Below are 17,912 nucleotides of genomic sequence, written 5' to 3'. Positions count from 1 at the left end.
GGACTCTTTTTGGTTGGTAAGCTATTGATTATTGCCACAATTTCAGAACCTGTTATTGGTCTATTCAGAGATTCGACTTCTTCCTGATTTAGTCTTGGGAGGGTGTATGTGTCAAGGAATTTATCCATTTCTTCTAGATTTTCTAGTTTATTTGCATAGAGGTGTTTGTAGTATTCTCTGATGGTAGATTGTATTTCTGTGGTATCAGTGGTGATATCCCCTTTTTCATTTTTTATTGCATCTATTTGATTCTTCTCTCTTTTCTTCTTTATTAGTCTTGCTAGAGGTCTATCAATTTTGTTGATCTTCTCAAAAAACCAGCTCCTGGATTCATTAATTTTTTGAAGGGTTTTTTGTGTCTCTATTTCCTTCAGTTCTGCTCTGATTTTAGTTATTTCTAGCCTTCTGCTAGCTTTTGAATGTGTTTGCTCTTGCTTTTCTAGTTCTTTTAATTGTGATGTTAGGGTGTCAATTTTGGATCTTTCCTGTTTTCTCTTGTGGGCATTTAGTGCTATAAATTTCCCTCTACACACTGCTTTGAATGTGTCCCAGAGATTCTGGTATGTTGTGTCTTTGTTCTCGTTGGTTTCAAAGAACATCTTTATTTCTGCCTTCATTTCATTATGTACCCAGTAGTCATTCAGGAGCAGGTTGTTCAGTTTCCATGTAGTTGAGCGGTTTTGAGTGAGTTTCTTAATCCTGAGTTCTAGTTTGATTGCACTGTGGTCTGAGCTAACTATCCTAAATATATATGCACCCAACACAGGAGCACCCAGATTCATAAAGCAAGTCCTGAGTGACCTACAAAGGGACTTAAACTCCCACACAATAATAATGGGAGATTTTAACACCCCACTGTCAACATTAGACAGATCATCTAGACAGAAAGTTAACAAAGATATCCAGGAATTGAACTCAGCTCTAAACAAAGTGGACCTAATAGACATCTACAGAACTCTCCACCCCAAATCAACAGAATATACATTTTTTTCAGCACCACACCACACCTATTCCAAAATTGATCACATAGTTGGAAGTAAAGCTCTCCTCAGCAAATGTAAAAGAACAGAAATTATAACATCACGGAGTTCTAACATGTTTAAAACATTTTTTAGGTGTACCATTCATTTGAGAAAAATGCAAACTATTAATTTTCAACTTGGTATAGTATTATATTGTAAATACATCTATGTCCCGTTACATCTATGTTAGGAAATAGAAATTAATCCCATTCTCTCCCAATTTTATGCTCTTACTCATTCCCAAAGACAGCTAATCACTCTATCAAGTTGTAATCCAGTAGGTAACTTTTGGCTTTTTAAAGTTTTCATGTGAATAAAAAGTATAGTATTTGCTTCTCTATTTCTTTGGCATAAACAAAATATGGAGATTGAGGGACTATGCAATGGGCATGGATGACTGCACAAACCGTAAAGGTATAAAACAACCTTCTGAGTTTTGTGAGGCAAATAGGAAGCATCTCAGGAAACCAAAAACCTGTGTTTCCAGGGAAATCAGAAGAATTTAAGAAGGAGGAAAAGTGTAAGAACTTTCTCATTCATGGAAGTCATGATAGACCGAAGCTAGCAGTGCTAGTAAATTAATACACTCACTAAATGGTCTAAAATTCTCTTTTTTTGTTGTGTCTCTGCCAGGCTTTGGTATCAGGATGATGCTGGCCTCATAAATTGAGTTAGGGAGGATTCCCTCTTTTTCTATTGATTATAATAGTTTCAGAAGGAATGGTACCAGCTCCTCCTTGTACCTCTGGTAGAATTTGGCTGTGAATCCATCTGCTCCTGGACTGTTTTTGGTTGGTAAGCTATTAATTATTGCCTCAATTTCAGAGTCTGTTATTGGTCTATTCAGGGATTCAACTTCTTCCTGGTTTAGTCTTTATCCATTTCTTCAAGATTTTCTAGTTTATTTGCGTAGAGGTGTTTATAGTATTCTCTGATGGTAGTTTGTATTTCTGTGGGATCGGTGGTGATATCTCCTTTATCATTTTTTATTGCGTCTATTTGATTCTTCTCTCTTTTCTTCTTTATTAGTCTTGCTAGCGGTCTATCAATTTTGTTGATCTTTTCAAAAAACCAGCTCCTGGATTCATTGATTTCTTGAAGGGCTTTTCGTGTCTCTATCCCCTTCAGTTCTGCTCTGGTCTTAGTTATTTCTTGCCTTCTGCTAGCTTTTGAATGTGATTGCTCTTGCTTCTCTAGTTCTTTTAATTGTGATGTTAGGGTGTCAATTTTAGATCTTTCCTGCTTTCTCTTGTGGGCATTTAGTGCTATAAATTTCCCTCTACACACTGCTTTAAATGTGTCCCAGAGATTCTGGTATGTTGTATCTTTGTTCTCATTGGTTTCAAAGAATATCTTTATTTCTGCCTTCATTTCATTATGTACCCAGTAGTCATTCAGGTGCAGGTTGTTCAGTTTCCATGTAGCTGAGTGGTTTTGAGTGAGTTTCCTAATCCCGAGTTCTAGTTTGATTGCACTGCGGTCTGAGAGACAGTTTGTTATAATTTCTGTTCTTTTACATTTGCTGAGGAGTGCTCTACTTCCAACTATGTGGTCAGTTTTGGAATAAGTGTGATGTGGTGCTGAGAAGAATGTATATTCTGTTGGTTTGGGGTAGAGTTCTGTAGATGTCTATGAGGTCCATTTGGTGTAGAGCTGAGTTCAATTTCTAGATATCCTTGTTTACTTTCTGTCTTGTTGATCTGTCTAATGTTGACAGTGGGGTGTTAAAGTCTCCCATTATTATTGTGTGGGAGTCTAAGTCTCTTTGTAGGTCTCTAAGGACTTGCTTTATGAATCTGGGTGCTCCTGTATTGGGTGCACATATATTTAGGAAAGTTAGCTATTCTTGTTGAATTGATCCTTTACCATTATGCAATGGCCTTCTTTGTCTCTTTTGATCTTTGTTGGTTTAAAGTCTGTTTTATCAGAGACTAGGATTGCAACTCTTGCTTTTTTTTTGTTTTCCATTCGCTTGGTAGATCTTCCTCCATCCCTTTATTTTGAGCCTATGTGTGTCTCTGTATGTGAGATGGGTCTCCTGAATACAGCACACTGATGGGTCTTGACTCTTTATCCAATTTGCCAGTCTATGTCTTTCAACTGGAGCATTTAGCCCATTTACATTTAAGGTAAATATTGTTACGTGTGAATTTGATCCTGTCATTATGATGTTAGCTGGTTATTTTGCTCATTAGTTGATGCAGTTTCTTCCTAGCATTGATGGTCTTTAAAATTTGGCATGTTTTTGCAGTGGCTGGTACTGGTTGTTCCTTTCTGTGTTTAGTGCTTCCTTCAGGAGCTCTTGTAAGGCGGGCCTGGTGGTGACAAAATCTCTCAGCATTTGCTTGTCTGTAAAGCATTTTATTTCTCCTTCACTTATGAAGCTTAGTTTGGCTGGATATGAAATTCTGGGTTGAAAATTCTTTTCTTTAAGAATGTTGAATATTGGCCCCCACTCTCTTCTGGCTTGTAGAGTTTCTGCCGAGAGATCTGCTGTTAGTCTGATGGACTTCCCTTTGTGGGTAACCCGACCTTTCTCTCTGGCTGCCCTTAACATTTTTTCCTTCATTTCAACTTTGGTGAATCTGACAATTATGTGTCTTGGAGTTGCTCTTCTCGAGGATTATCTTTGTGGCATTCTCTGTATTTCCTGAATTTGAATATTCGCCATTCTTGCTAAGTTAGGGAAGTTCTCCTGGATAACATCCTGCAGAGTGTTTTCCAACTTGTTTCATTCTCCCCATCACTTTCAGGTACACCAATCAGACGTAGATTTGGTCTTTTCACATAGTCCCATATTTCTTGGAGGCTTTGTTCCTTTCTTTTTACTCTTTTTTCTCTAAACTTCTCTTTTCACTTCGTTTCATTCATTCAATCTTCAATCACTGATACCCTTTCTTCCAGTTGATTGAATCGGCTACTGAAGCTTGTGCATTCATCATGTAGTTCTCATGCCATGGTTTTCAGCTCCATCAGGTCATTTAAGGACTTCTCTACACTGGTTATTTTAGTTAGCCATTTGTCTAATCTTTTTTCAAGGTTTTTAGCTTCTTTGCAATGGGTTCAAACTTCTTCCTTTAGCTTGGAGAAGTTCGATCGTCTGAAGCCTTCTTCTCTCAACTCATCAAAGTCATTCTCCATCCAGCTTTGTTCCATTGCTGGTGAGGAGCTGTGTTCCTATGGAAGGAGAGAGGTGCTCTGATTTTTAGAATTTTCAGCTTTTCTGCTCTGTTTCTCCCCATCTTTGTGGTTTTATCTACCTTTGGTCTTTGATGATGGTGACATACAGATGGGGTTTTGGTGTGGATGTCCTTTCTGTTTGTTAGTTTTCCTTCTAACAGTCAGGACCCTCAGCTGCAGGTCTGTTGGAGTTTGCTGGAGGTCCACTCCAGACCCTGTTTGCCTGGGTATCAGCAGCAGAGGCTGCAGAACAGCGAATATTGCTGAACAGTAAATGTTGCTGCCTGATCGTTCCTCTGGAAGCTTTGTCTCAGAGGGGTACCTGGCCATGTGAGGTCTCAGACTGTGCCTACTGGAGGATGTCTCCCAGTTAGGCTACTTGGGGGTCAGGGACCCACTTGAGGAGGCAGTCTGTCTGTTCTCAGATCTCAAACTCCATGCTGGGAGAACCACTACTCTCTTCAAAGCTGTCAGACAGGGACATTTAAGTCTGCAGAGGTTTCTGCTGCCTTTTGTTCGGCTATGACCTGCCCCAGAGGTGGAGTCTACAGTGGCAGGCAGGCCTCCTTGAGCTGTGGTGAGCTCCACCCAGTTCGAGCTTCCTGGCCACTTTGTTTATCTACTCAAGCCTCAGCCATGGCAGGCGCCCCTCCCCCAGCCTCGCTGCCACCTTGCAGTTCGATCTCAGACTTCTCTGCTGGCAATGAGCAAGGCTCTGTGGGCATGGGACCCTCTGAGCCAGGCGTGGGACATAATCTCCTGGTGTGCCGTTTGTAAGACCATTGGAAAAGGGCAGTATTAGGGTGGGAGTGACCCGGTTTTTCAGGTGCCATCTGTCACAGCTTCCCCTGACTGCTTGCGCTTCCTGGGTGAGGCAATGCCTTGTCCTGCTTTGGCTCACGCTCAGTGGGCTGCACCCACTGTCCTGCACTCACTGTCCAACAAGCCCCAGTGAGATGAACCCGGTACTTCAGTTGGAAATGCAGAAATCACCTATCTTCTGTGTTGCTCACGCTGGGAGCTGTAGACTGGAGCTGTTCCTATTCGGCCACCTTGGAACTGCCCCCTATCATGACTTCTATGAATGCAGAAGTTCTACTTTGCTCCTTTCCTACATTATTTTGATTTCCCTGAAAATACAAGTTTTTTGTTTCTTTAGATGGTTCATATTGTCCTCAAAAACTGCAGAAGGTTGTTTCATTCCCTTCCTTCTCGCAGAGATAATGGATTGTGCCAAGTCTTACATACCCATGGCATACTTTCTCAATTCCCAGCTTTGTTCTTAATTTTCCTCAAAACATTTCAATTAGGGGACAAATTTTCTTAATGTGGCATAAGGTACAGACTGTATTTTACAAGGAATAACTTGGTTTCATTTACTTTGTCAATAGGTATTCAGGAGATGGAGGCCATATAACAATTTTGTTTACATGATATCGAGAATAAGTTTCTTCAGATGGGACTCTCTCATGAGTCCACAATGAATTCTCAAGCATTTTTTGAGGCAGATGAATTGAATGAATGGCTGGTCAGAGGATGAGACAAAAAGAGATCCCTGCTTTCAGGGCAGCCATTAAATGCAGTTCCTGCTGCCATATCATGCAGCTGTTGCTCACTGAGGTGTGGGAAACTTATTTGGGAAAATTTTTTGTGAACAAAAATGTTATCTGCAAATGTAAGAGATCATTCCTTTCGTTGTTAAATAAAATCAAGTGCATGTCTTGCTAGTGCTGACTTCCAATGTCATCTCACTGTATTGAGAGTTAAATGTAAGTGTCCTTGGGCAGAATGAGAGGACCCCAGCTTGGACCAGAGTCTGTCTTTTATTAGCTACATAACATAACACATTAAATTGTACACAGCTAAAAAAATGAAGGTAATAATACATGACTATCTGTTTTGAGAATCAAATTGGATAATACCTATGATATGTGATAAGTGTGTAAATCCCATATCAGGAATGCTTTCAAATAAAATAAAACACCATATGAGATGAGGATGATTCAGAGTTTATTCAGAAATATATAGGTAAGAATCTCTGCTACCAAGGACATAACCAAAGTTATCATGAAAAGAAGAAAGAAGGATACAAGAACCATGAGGAGGATATTGAAAACAAAAATATGATTGCAAAAATTATTGATCAGTTGCAGAAACCTATATTCCTTAGAAGCAGAGAATGAATCTCTTGACTTTTGAGTCAAAGCTGAGATCATGATTCCAAATTGAGAACAGACGAAGCTGGCACATGATCCACAAGGTGTAAGGAAAAAGAGAATCCTGATGAAGTGTTCTCCCCTCTCTCAAGCTGATTCACAATATTTTAAACATGCAGAAAATTCATAAAAATTTAGGTGAGAGCATGGTGGTTGTCAGCAGCAAATTAAATTAGTCCCCTAAAATATAAGTCAGTTGAGCAGAAATTTGTTGTGTGAGGATGGTTGTTCTCTTGGGACTTGATCAGCAGCAAGAAGGCTGGCAGCAGCTGGACACACAGGTGGGCTGGAAGCAAGTGGTCCTGCAGCAGGTGGTCTCACAGCAGGCTGGGCGGCAGCAGGGCTGGCAGCAGCTGGAGCCACAGTTCTGGTTTAGGCAACCAGGCAGGCAGACAGTCGTGGGGTGGTAGCAGGTTCTTCTGCAGTAGACGGGTGCACAGGAGCTGCTCTGGCCACAGCTGGACCCACAGCAGGTGGGCTGGCAGCAGGGTGTGCTGCAGCAGGAAGGCTGGCAGCAGCTGGTCACACAGGTGGGCTGGCAGCAGGTGGTCCTGCAGCAGGTGTTTTGACAGCAAGTTGGGTGACAGCAAGGCTGGCAGCAGCTGGACACACAGCAGGAGGGCTGGCAGCAGGGTGTGCTACTGCAGGTGGTCACAGTTGTGGGCTTCCAGCAGGTGGTCCTGCAGCAGGTGGTCCTGCAGCACGTAGGCTGACAGCAAGGGGAGCAACAGTGGGTCATGGTGTCAGGGGTGGAGGGTGGGCTTCTGTTCAGAGGTGAGTTTCCCAGAATCTGATGAACCCTTGCAATCTGGACCTTTTATACACCTGGTCTCCAAAGTTTCCACCAATCAGCAGGACTTTTCCTTGTTGCCATTTATCTTGTTTTCCACAGTCCGTTTGTGATTCTCAAAGGGTAGTTGTTTCCTTAAGGTTAAACAGATTAAGGTTTAATCTCTCTCTTAATTGTGAATTACTCATAGACACTTTGTTTCAGATAAAAGGAAGGCAGTCTCATCATCAGCATCATTCCTGCTCTGACCATCATCTGGTCATGTGATAGTTCCTGTTGATCTGGGAGGCTCAGGAAGTTCTCTCTGCCCAGCCTCATGGTTGGCTGTATATAGACTGGGAAGTGTCTGTGGGGAGAAGCATGATGCTGATATATTTACAGTGACAAAATGAATCCATGCCTGGGCCCTAGACTAGTCACCCACCAAATTCTGACTCAAGACTAACAGGCATCTCTCTGTGCAACCCTCACTACCTGTGCCTTTCAGTTCTTTGAACGTCACAAGAGGGTGTCTGTCGCAGTGTATTCCATGTGGCAGAGCAGACCGAGAGCAGGTGGATGCAGAGAAATTCACTGGGATTTAGACAACATCAAGCAATCTATGCCCTGAGTGACCATTCATTCTGCCTTGTCTGCGAGTGTGGTGATCACCAGGACGAGAATGTAGAACTCTCTATGGCATAACTGCTTGAGATTCAGGCCGACCAGCATGTGCTGTGGCTCTAGCCGCAACCCGGTTACTAGCACAGTGAGCATCATGTCTTCTCTCTCTATTTCTTTGTAATGAAAGAATTAGATGAGTTGAGATGATGCCTGATTCATCACGGAGTTCTAACATGTTTAAAACATTTTCTAGGTATACCATTCATTTGAGAAAAATGCAAACTATTAATTTTCAACTTGATATAGTATTATATTGTAAATACATCTATGTCCCGTTACATCTATGTTAGGAAATAGAAATTAATCCCATTCTCTCCCAATTTTATGCTCTTACTCATTCCCAAAGACAGCTAATCACTCTATCAGGTTGTAATCCAGTAGGTAACTTTTGGCTTTTTAAAGTTTTCATGTGAATAAAAAGTATAGTATTTGCTTCTCTATTTCTTTGGCGTAAACAAAAGTAATCTTTATCGCCTAGTCATTTTGGACTCTTCATACAAGCAAAGCAGCAGGCAGAGAAAGTAGCTACTATTTGGTGAGGGATAATTACCCTCAAGCCATATAGTGTAGCAGAATATATCTATAGCTCAGGAGATTTACCGAGTATATTAATTTACTAGCAGTGCCCTGATGAATTACTGAAAAAGAGTGGCTTAAATTTATTTATCAAAGTTCCGAAGGCCTCTTTTCTGAAATTAAGGTGTTGGCAACGTTGTTTTCATCTGAAGACTGCGAGGGAAGTGTCTGTTCCAGGTCTCTCTCCCTGATGTGTCGAAGTCTATCATTTCCAAGTGTGTTTGACATAATTTTTCTACTATATGCATACTGTCTCTGAATTTCTCCCTTGTAGATAGACACAGTCATATTTAATCAGAGGCCTAATTGTTTCCAATATGACCTTGTCTTATCAAATAACATTTTAAATGATTGTATTTGAATATGAATTTTGAGGGATACAAATTAACACTGCAGAATCTCATAGTGTGTCCATGCCCAGTGGTAACCACAAATGAGTAAAAACAGCAATCACAGTGGACAATGGTATAGTAACCAGAGGCTCAGAGCCTTCAGGAAGGATGCTCTGAGCCACTCTATCAGCAGTTATCTAGATCAACAAGAGTGCTGGCCAGGGGTGAAGGCAGAATAGAACTAGTGGTAATTAATGGAGTTTATGAAACTTAGGTGAACTGTATTACAGCAGAAGTAAGTGTAGATTATTTAATTGGCCTTCATTTTATATCTCACTTCCTCTCCTTTCTTTTCCTTTCCTTCTCTTCTTTCTTTCTTTTTCTTTCTTTCATTCTTTTCCTTCCTTTCTTCCTTCCTTCCTTTTTTCCTCCCTCCCTCCCTCCCTTCCCTTTCTTTCCTTCCTTCCTTCCTTCCTTCCTTCCTTCCTTCCTTCCTTCTTTCCTTCCTTCCTTCTCTCTCTGTTTTTCTTTCCTTCTTTTCTCTTTCCTTCTCCTCTCATCTTCTGTCCTTTCTCTTCCTGCTTCCTCTCTTCCTCTTCTTCTTTCTCCTAGAGCTTGTGGCTGCCCATCCTACGTAAGTAGCAAATATTTGACTTGAGTGGAGCTGATTGTAGATCGTAGACAAGTTTTCATGACTGCGCCCATATATCTTGGATGTTAGTGTGCTTAGATCAATTTCCATCTGTCAATATCTGCATCTCTGTGCCTAAGGGTTCTTGTATTGCAGCTGTAGAAAGTCATGCAACCTGTGAATGCAACACAGAGAAAAACACTCAACCAATGATTCTGGAGAACTGATTTATAAAGATTCTAGCTTCCACATTCCTGAAGTAGGATAATTCTAGCTGTGTGTTTTTCATCATTTCTGATAATTTTCCCTTTAGTTTAAGCTTTAGTTGGTGACTGTGATACTGACTTCATAGTGTACCCTTTTCTGTATCACTTCCCCAATCACTACCAGTGTCATATGCACTTCCCAGTAAACTAGTTTCACTGGAATCTTTTCTTCAAAGTCTCTTCTGGGAGAAACTCATCTATGACTATACGTTAACTCAGCCTTAAATTTCTCATCTCTACAAGGGGAACATTAATACCTATTTTGAAAGCTTGTTAAATAGTTAATAATAATGTACGCAAAGCATTTATCCAGTACCCATCATATAGCAGGCAACCCAGAATTAGTGTTTTTTGTTCTGAAAATTCCCAAGTTTTATGTTGAAGATAAGAACATTTTTGTAATAATTAACTAGATCAACTAAATACATTTTTTTCTAGCTGTATTGAGGTATAATTGACAAATAAAAATTGTGTACATTTCAGGTATACAAGGTGATGCTCTGATACATATATTCATTGTGAATAACATATTTATTAGGTCACATAATTACAATTTCCTTTTTATTTTTCTGGTGTGAACATTTAAGATCTACCTTCTTGGTAAATTTCAGGTATATGATAAAGTGTTTTTAAATATAGTCATATTACTGTACATTAGACATGCTGAACTTAATCATCTTTCATAACTGATGCTAGTCAAAGAGAATGTCCTAGTTTTCATCTCCTTTACTTCATCCCTGAACGATGATCACAGTCAGTGGCCGTTGTCTCTTAGCCAAGTCTTCAGAGCATTCTAGATTCACAGTCTCAGAAATTGGCATCTGTCATGGAAATCCACATTGTTAGCTCATCTGAGGTATTTCTACCACTCCCCTGCTGGTAGGAGGCCCCAAGAAGGTGACCCAGGTCCCCGACTTTTCAATTTCTCTCAGAGCCAGCATCAATCAATCTTTTCATGAGTGAATGGTTATTTTACATCAGTTCAGGACCTGAAGCACCAACTTCTGTCTATTATGACTTCTATGGATGCACAAGTTCTACTTTGCTCCTTTCTTACATTCTTCTGATTTCCCTGGAAACACAAGTTTTTCATTTCTTCAGATGCTTCATATTGGCCTCACAAAATGTGCAAGGTTGTTTTATTCCCTTCCTTAGCTCAGAGATTATGGATTGTGCCAAGTCTTACATGCTTACTGTGTAGTTTCTCAATTTTCAGCTTTGTTCTTACTTAATTTACCTCATAACATTTTAAGTAAGGTACAAGTTATCTTAATGTGGCATAATGCATGGTCTGTATTTTAGAAGGAATAACTTAGTTTCCTTTAATTTGTCAATGGGTATTCATGAGATGGAGGCCATATAAAAATTTTATCTATAGGATACCAAGAATAAGTTTCTTCAGATAAGACTCCCTCTCATGAGTACACAATAAATTCTCAAGCATTTTTTGATGCAGATGAATTGAATGAATGGCTGGTCAGAGGCTGAGATAAAAAGATCCCTGCATTCAGGGCAGCCATTAAATGCAGTCCCTCCTGCCATGTCATGCAGCTGTTGCTCACTGAGGTGTGGGAAACTCAGTTCGGAATTCATTTTGTGTGAACAAAAATGTCATCTGTAAATATGAGAGATTATTTCTCTCATTGTTAAATAAACTCAAGTTCATGTCTTGCTAGTGCTGACTTCCAATGTCATTTCTTCTATATTGAGTGTTAAATGTAAGTGTTGTTGGCAGAAAGAGAAGACCTCACCTTGGTTCATAATCTGTCCTTTATTAGCTACATATCATCACACATTAAATTGTTCTCAGCTGAAAAAAATGGAGGTAATAACACATGACCAACTGTTTTGAGAATCAAATTGGATAATACCTATGGTATGTGATATGTGTGTAAATCCCATATCAGGAATGATTTCAAATAAAACAAAACACCATATGAGATGAGGATGGTTTGGAGTTTATCAGAAACATATAGGTAAGAATCTCTGCTACCAGGGACATAACCCAAAGTTATCATGAAAAGAAGAAAGAAGAATACAAGAACCATGAGGAGGATATTGAAAACAAAAAAAGATTGGAAAGATTATTGATCAGTTGCAGAAACCTAAATTCCTTAGAAGCAGAGAATGAAGCTCTTGACTTTTGAGTCAAAGCTGAGACCATGACTTAAAATTGAGAACATACGAAGCTGGCACATGATCCACAAGGTGTAAGGAAAAAGGAAATGAGGATGAAGTATTCTGCCATCCCTCAAGCAGATTCCCAAGATTTTAAACATGCAGAAAATTCATAAAAATTTGGGTGAGAGCATGGTGGCTGTCAGCAGCAAAGTAAATTAGTCCCCCAAAAGATAAGTCAGTTGAGCAGAAAGTTGTTGTGTGAGGATGGTGGTTCTCTTGGGACTTGATCAGCAGCAAGAAGGCTGGCAGCAGCTGGACACACAGGTGGGCTGGAAACAAGTGGTCCTGCAGCAGGTGGTCTCACAGCAGGCTGGGCGGCAGCAGGGCTGGCAGCAGCTGGAGCCACAGCTCTGGTTGAGGCAACCAGGCAGGCAGGCAGTCGTGGGGTAGTAGCAGGTTCTTCTGCAGTACACAGGTGCACAGGAGCTGCTCTGGCCACAACTGGACCCACAGCTGGTTTGGCCACAGCAGCTGGACCCACAGCAGGTGGGCTGGCAGCAGGGTGTGCTGCAGCAGGAAGGCTGGCAGCAGCTGGTCACACAGGTGGGCTGGCAGCAGCTGGTCACACAGGTGGGCTGGCAGCAGGTGTTTTGACAGCAAGTTGGGTGACAGCAAGGCTGGCAGCAGCTGGACACACAGCAGGAGGGCTGGCAGCAGGATGTGCTGTGGCAGGTGGTCACAGTGGTGGGCTGCCAGCAGGTGGTCCTGCAGCAGGTAGGCTGACAGCAAGGGGAGCAACAGTAGGTCATTGTGTCAGGGGTGGAGGGTGGGCTTCTGTTCAGAGGTGAGTTTCCCAGAATCTGATGACCCCTTGCAATCTGGACCTTTTATACACCTGGCCTTCAAAGTTTCCACCTATGAACAGGACTTTTCCTTGTTGCCATTTACCTTGTTTTCCACAGTCCTTCTGGGATTGTCAAAGGGGAAGTTCTTTCTTGAAGGTTATGAATCTATTGAAAGTAAGCGTTTAATCTGTTTCTTAATTGTGAGTTACTCATAAACACTTTGTTTCAGATAAAAGGAAGGCAGTCTCATCATCAGCATCATTCCTGTTCTGACCATCATCTGGTCATGTGATAGTTCCTGTTGATCTGGGAGGCTCAGGTAGTTCTCTCTGGGCAGCCTTAGATTTGGCTGTATGTAGACTGGGAAGTGTCTGTGGGAAGAAGCATGATGCTGATATATTTACGGTGACAAAATTAATTCATGCCTGGGCCCAAGACTAGTCACCCACCAAATTCTGACTGAAGACTAACAGGCATCTCTCTGTGCCACCCACATCATCTGTGTCTTTCAGTTCTTTGAACGTCACTTGGGAAGACGGTGTCTGGCACAGTGTGTTCCATGTGGCAGAGCAGATAGAGAACAGGTGGATGTAGAGAAATCCACTGGGATTTAGACAGCATCAAGCAATCTATGCCGTAGGGCGACCATTCATTCTGACTTGTCTGGGAGTGTGGGGATTGCCAGGTTGATAATGGAGGACTTTCTATTACATAACGGGTTGAGATTCAGGCCAACCAGTATGCGCTGTTGTTCAAGCCCTAAACTAGTTACTAGCACAGTAAGTGTCGTTTCTTTATTTCTTTTCAATGAAGGGATTAGATGAGTTGAGATGATACCTGATTCATCGTGGAGTTCTAACACGTTTAAAACATTTTCTAGGTATACCATTCATTTGAGACGAATGCAAAGAATTAATTTCCAACCTGATATAGTATTATATTGTAAATACATCTATGTCCCCATTACCAGGTTAGGAAATAGAAATTAATCCCATTCTCTCCCAATTATGTCTTCTTACTCGTTCCCAATGACAGCTAACCACTCTATCAAGTTGTAATCCAGTAGGTAACTTTTGGCTTTTTAAAGTTTTCATGTGAATCAAAAGTATAGCATTTTCTTCTCTATTTTTTTTTGAGATGGAATCTCACTCTATCGCCCAGGCTGGAGTGCACTGGCACCATCTCGGCTCACTGCAAGCTCCGCCTCCCTGGTTCATGCCATTCTCCTGCCTCAGCCTCCCAAATAGCTGTGACTACAGGTGCCCGCCACCACGCCCGGCTAATTTTTTGTATTTTTAGTAGAGATGGGGTTTCACCGTGTTAGCCAGGATGGTCTCAATCTCCTGACCGCGTGATCCGCCCGCTTTGGTCCCCCAAAGTGCTGGGATTACAGGCGTGAGCCACCGCGCCCGGCCCTATTTCTCTGGCATAAACAAAAGTAATCCTCATGGCCTAGTCATTTTGGACTCTTCCGGTCAGCAGAGCAGAGAAAGGAGTTACTATTTGGTGAAGGGTAATTATCCACACGCCATGTAGTGTAGGAGAATATATCTTCACCTCAGAACATTTAGTGAGTGTATTAATTTACTAGCACTGCCATGATAAATTACTGAAAACCAATTGGCTTAAATTTATTTTTTTCACAGTTCCCAAGACTTAGTCTGAAATTAAGGTGTTGTCAATGTTGTTTTCATCTGAAGGCTGTGAGGGAAGTATTTGTTCCAGGTCTCTCTCCTTGACTTGTAGATGTCTATCATTTCCATGTGTGTTTGACATAATTTTTCTACTATATGCATACTGTCTCTGAATTTCCCCCTTGTATATAGATATCAGTCATATTTAATTGGAGACCTAATTGTTTCCCATATGACCTTGTCTTAAAAGGTAACATTTTAAATGATTCTATTTGAATATCAATTTTGGGAGACACAAATTAACCCATAACACTGGAGAATCTCATAGTGTGTCCATGTCCAGTGATAACCAGAAATCAGTAAGAACAGCAATCACAGTGGACAGTGGCATAGTAACTAGAGGCTCAGACCCTTCAGGAAGGAAGTTCTGAGCTACTCTATCAGGCAGTTATCCAGACCAAGAAGAGTGCTGGCCAGGGGTGAAGGGAGAATAGAACTGGTGGTAATTAATGGAGATTATGAATCTCAGGTTCACTGTATCATAGCAGCAGTAAGTGTAGCTTATTTCATTCCCCTTCATTTTACATCTCAGTTCCTCTTTTTCCCTCCCTCCCTCCCTCCTTCCCTCTCTCCCTCCCTCCCTTCCTTCCTTCCTTCTTTCCTTCCTTCCTTCCTTCCTTCCTTTCTTCTTCTTTCTCTTTCTTTCTTTCTTTCTTTCTTTCTTTCTTTCTTTCTTTCTTTCTCTTTCTTTTCTATCCTTTCTTCCTTCCTTCCATCTTTCTATTCTTTTCTTTTCTCTCCTCTCCCCTTCTCTTCTTTTCTTCTTTCTTTCTTTCTTTCTTTCTTTCTTTCTTTCTTTCTTTCTTTCTTTCTTTCTTTCTTTCTTTCTTTCTTTCTTCCCTCCTTCCCTCCCTTCCTTCCTTCCTTCCTCTTTCCTTCCTTCTTTCTTTCTTTTCTCTTTCCTCCTCTTCTCATCTTCTGTCCTTTCTCTTCCTCCTCTTCTTCTTCCTTCTTCTAGAGCTTATTACTGTCCATCACATTTAATTAGCAAAGATTGGACTTGACTGGAGCTAACTGTAGATCGTAGACAAGTTTTCATGACTGCCCCCATATATCTTGGATGTCAGTGTGCTTGGACTAATTTCCATCTGTCAGAATCTGCATCTCTGTGCCTAAGACCTCTTGTATTGCAGCTTTAGAAAGAAAGTCGTGTCACCTGTGAATGCAACACAGAGAAAAACACTCAACCAATGATTCTGGAGAGCTGATTTATAAAGACTCTAGCTTCCTCATTCCTGAAGTGGATGATTCCAGCTGTGTGTTTTTCATCATTTCTCATAGATTTCCCTTTAGTTTAAGCTTTAGTTGGTGACTGTGATACTGACTTAATAGTGTACCTTCTTCTGTATCACTTCCCCAGTCCCTACCGGTGTGATCTGCACTTCCCAATAAACTAGTTTCACTGGAATGCTTTCCTCAGAGTCTCTTCTGGGAGAAACTAATCTATGACAACACGTTAACTCTCTCAGCCTCAAATTTCTCATCTCTACAAAGGGAACATTAATACCTATTTTGAAAGTTTGTTAATAATAATGTACACAAAGCATTTAGCCAATACCCATCATATTGTAGGCAGTGCAGAATTAGTAGTTTTTGTTCAGAAAATTCCTAATTTTAATGTTGAAGATAAGAATATTTTTGTAACAATTACTAGATCAACTGAATACATTTTTCCAGCTGTATTGAGGTATAATTGACAAATAAAAATTGTGTATATCTCAGGTATACAAGGTGATGCTCTGATATATATATTCATTGTGAATTACATATTTATTAGGTCACGTAGTTACCATTTCCTTTTTATTTTTCTGGTGTGAACATTTAAGATCTACCTTCTTGGTAAATTTCAGGTATATGATAAAGTGTTATTAACTATAGTCACATTACTGTACATTACACATGCTGAACTTTTTCATCTTTCATAACTGATGCTTGTCAAAAAGAATGTCTTAGTTTTCATCTCTTTACTTCATCCCTGAACGATGATCACAGTAAGTGGCCGTTGTCTCTTAGCCAAGTCTTCACAGCATTCTAGATTCACAGTCTCAGAAGTTGGCATCTGTCTTGGAAATCTACATTGTTAGCTCATCAGAGGTGTTTCTACCACTCCCCTGCTGGTAGGAGGCCCCAAGAAGGTGACCCAGGTCCCCAACTTTTCAATTTCTCTCAGAGCCAGCATCAATCAATCCTTTCATGAGTGAATGGTTATTTTACATCAGTTCAGGACCCGAAGCACCAACTTCTGTCTATTATGACTGCTATGAATGCACAAGTTCTACTTTGCTCCTTTCTTACATTCTTCTGATTTCCCTGGAAACACAAGTTTTTCATTTCTTCAGATGCTTCATCTTGGCCTCACAAAATGTGCAAGGTTGTTTTATTCCGTTCCTTAGCTCAGAGATTCTGGGTTGTGCCAAGTCTTACATGCCCATTGCATACTTGCTCAATTCCCAGCTTTGTTCTTACATAATTTTACTCATAACACTTCAAGTAGGGGACAAATTGTCTTAATGTGGCATAATGTATGGTATGTATTTTACAAGGAATAACTTAGTTTCATTTACTTTGTCAATAGGTATCCAGGAGACTGATGCTGTATAAGAATTTTACTTACATCACACTGAGAATAAGTTTCTTCAGACGAGGCTCCGTCTTCTGAGTCCACAATGCATTCTCAAACATTTTTTGATGCAGATGAATTGAATGAATGGCTGGTCAGAGCCTGAGACAAAAAGATCCCTGCATTCAGGGCAGCCATTAAATGCATATCATGCAGCCTTTGCTCACTGAGGTGTGGGGAACTACTTCGGGATTTTTTTTTTTGTGTGAACAAAAGCGTTATCTGCAAATATGAGAGATTATTTCTCTCATTGTTAAATAAACTCAAGTACATGTCTTGCTAATGCTGACTTCCAGTGTCATTTCACTATGTTGAGAGTTAAACATAAGTGTCCTTGGGCAGAAAGAGAGGACCTCACCTTTGACGAGAGTCTGCTCTTTCTTTACTAGCTACATAACATCACACATTAAATTGTTCTCAGCTGAAAAAATGGAGGTAATAATACATGACTATCTGTTTTGAGAATCAAATTGGATAATACCTATGGTATGTGATATGTGTGTAAATCCCATATCAGGAATGCTTTCAAATAAAACAAAACACTATATGAGATGAGAATGGTTCAGAGTTTATTCAGAAACATATAGGTAAGAAACTCTTCTACCAGGGACATAACCCAAAGTCATCATGAAAAGAAGAAAGAAGGATACAAGAACCATGAGGAGGATATTGAAAACAAAAATATAATTGCGAAGATTATTAATCAGTTGCAGAAGCCTAAATTCCTTAGAAGCAAAGAATGAAGCTCTTGATTTTTGAGTCAAAGCTGAGATCATGACTCCAAATTGAGAATAGACGAAGCTGGCACATGATCCACAAGGTGTAAGGAAAAAGGGAAACAGGATGAAGTATTCTGCCATGCCTCAAGCAGATTCCCAAGATTTTAAACATACAGAGAATTCATAAAAATTTGGGTGACAGCATGGTGGCTGTCAGCAGCAAAGTAAATTAGTCCC

The 17,912-nt window shown here is 40.5% G+C and overlaps 2 protein-coding genes across 2 annotated transcripts; both read right to left on the bottom strand.

The window, feature by feature from the left end:
• Positions 1-6,662: 6,662 nt before the first annotated feature.
• Positions 6,663-7,157, bottom strand: LOC116474147 (keratin-associated protein 9-3). The gene has a single exon (XM_032162617.2). It carries the CDS (start codon positions 7,155-7,157, stop codon positions 6,663-6,665), a length of 495 nt encoding a protein of 164 aa, XP_032018508.1.
• Positions 7,158-12,084: 4,927 nt separating this feature from the next.
• LOC116474802 (keratin-associated protein 9-7-like) lies at positions 12,085-12,606 on the bottom strand. Its single transcript, XM_032163573.1, has one exon. The coding sequence runs from the start codon at positions 12,604-12,606 to the stop codon at positions 12,085-12,087; it is 522 nt and encodes a 173-aa protein (XP_032019464.1).
• Positions 12,607-17,912: the final 5,306 nt, after the last annotated feature.

The sequence above is a fragment of the Hylobates moloch genome, unplaced genomic scaffold (genome assembly GCF_009828535.3).
Source record: "Hylobates moloch isolate HMO894 unplaced genomic scaffold, HMol_V3 SCAFFOLD_10, whole genome shotgun sequence".
In the NCBI taxonomy this organism is placed as follows: Eukaryota; Metazoa; Chordata; class Mammalia; order Primates; family Hylobatidae; genus Hylobates; species Hylobates moloch.
This window is presented reverse-complemented; position numbering and strand designations above follow the sequence as displayed.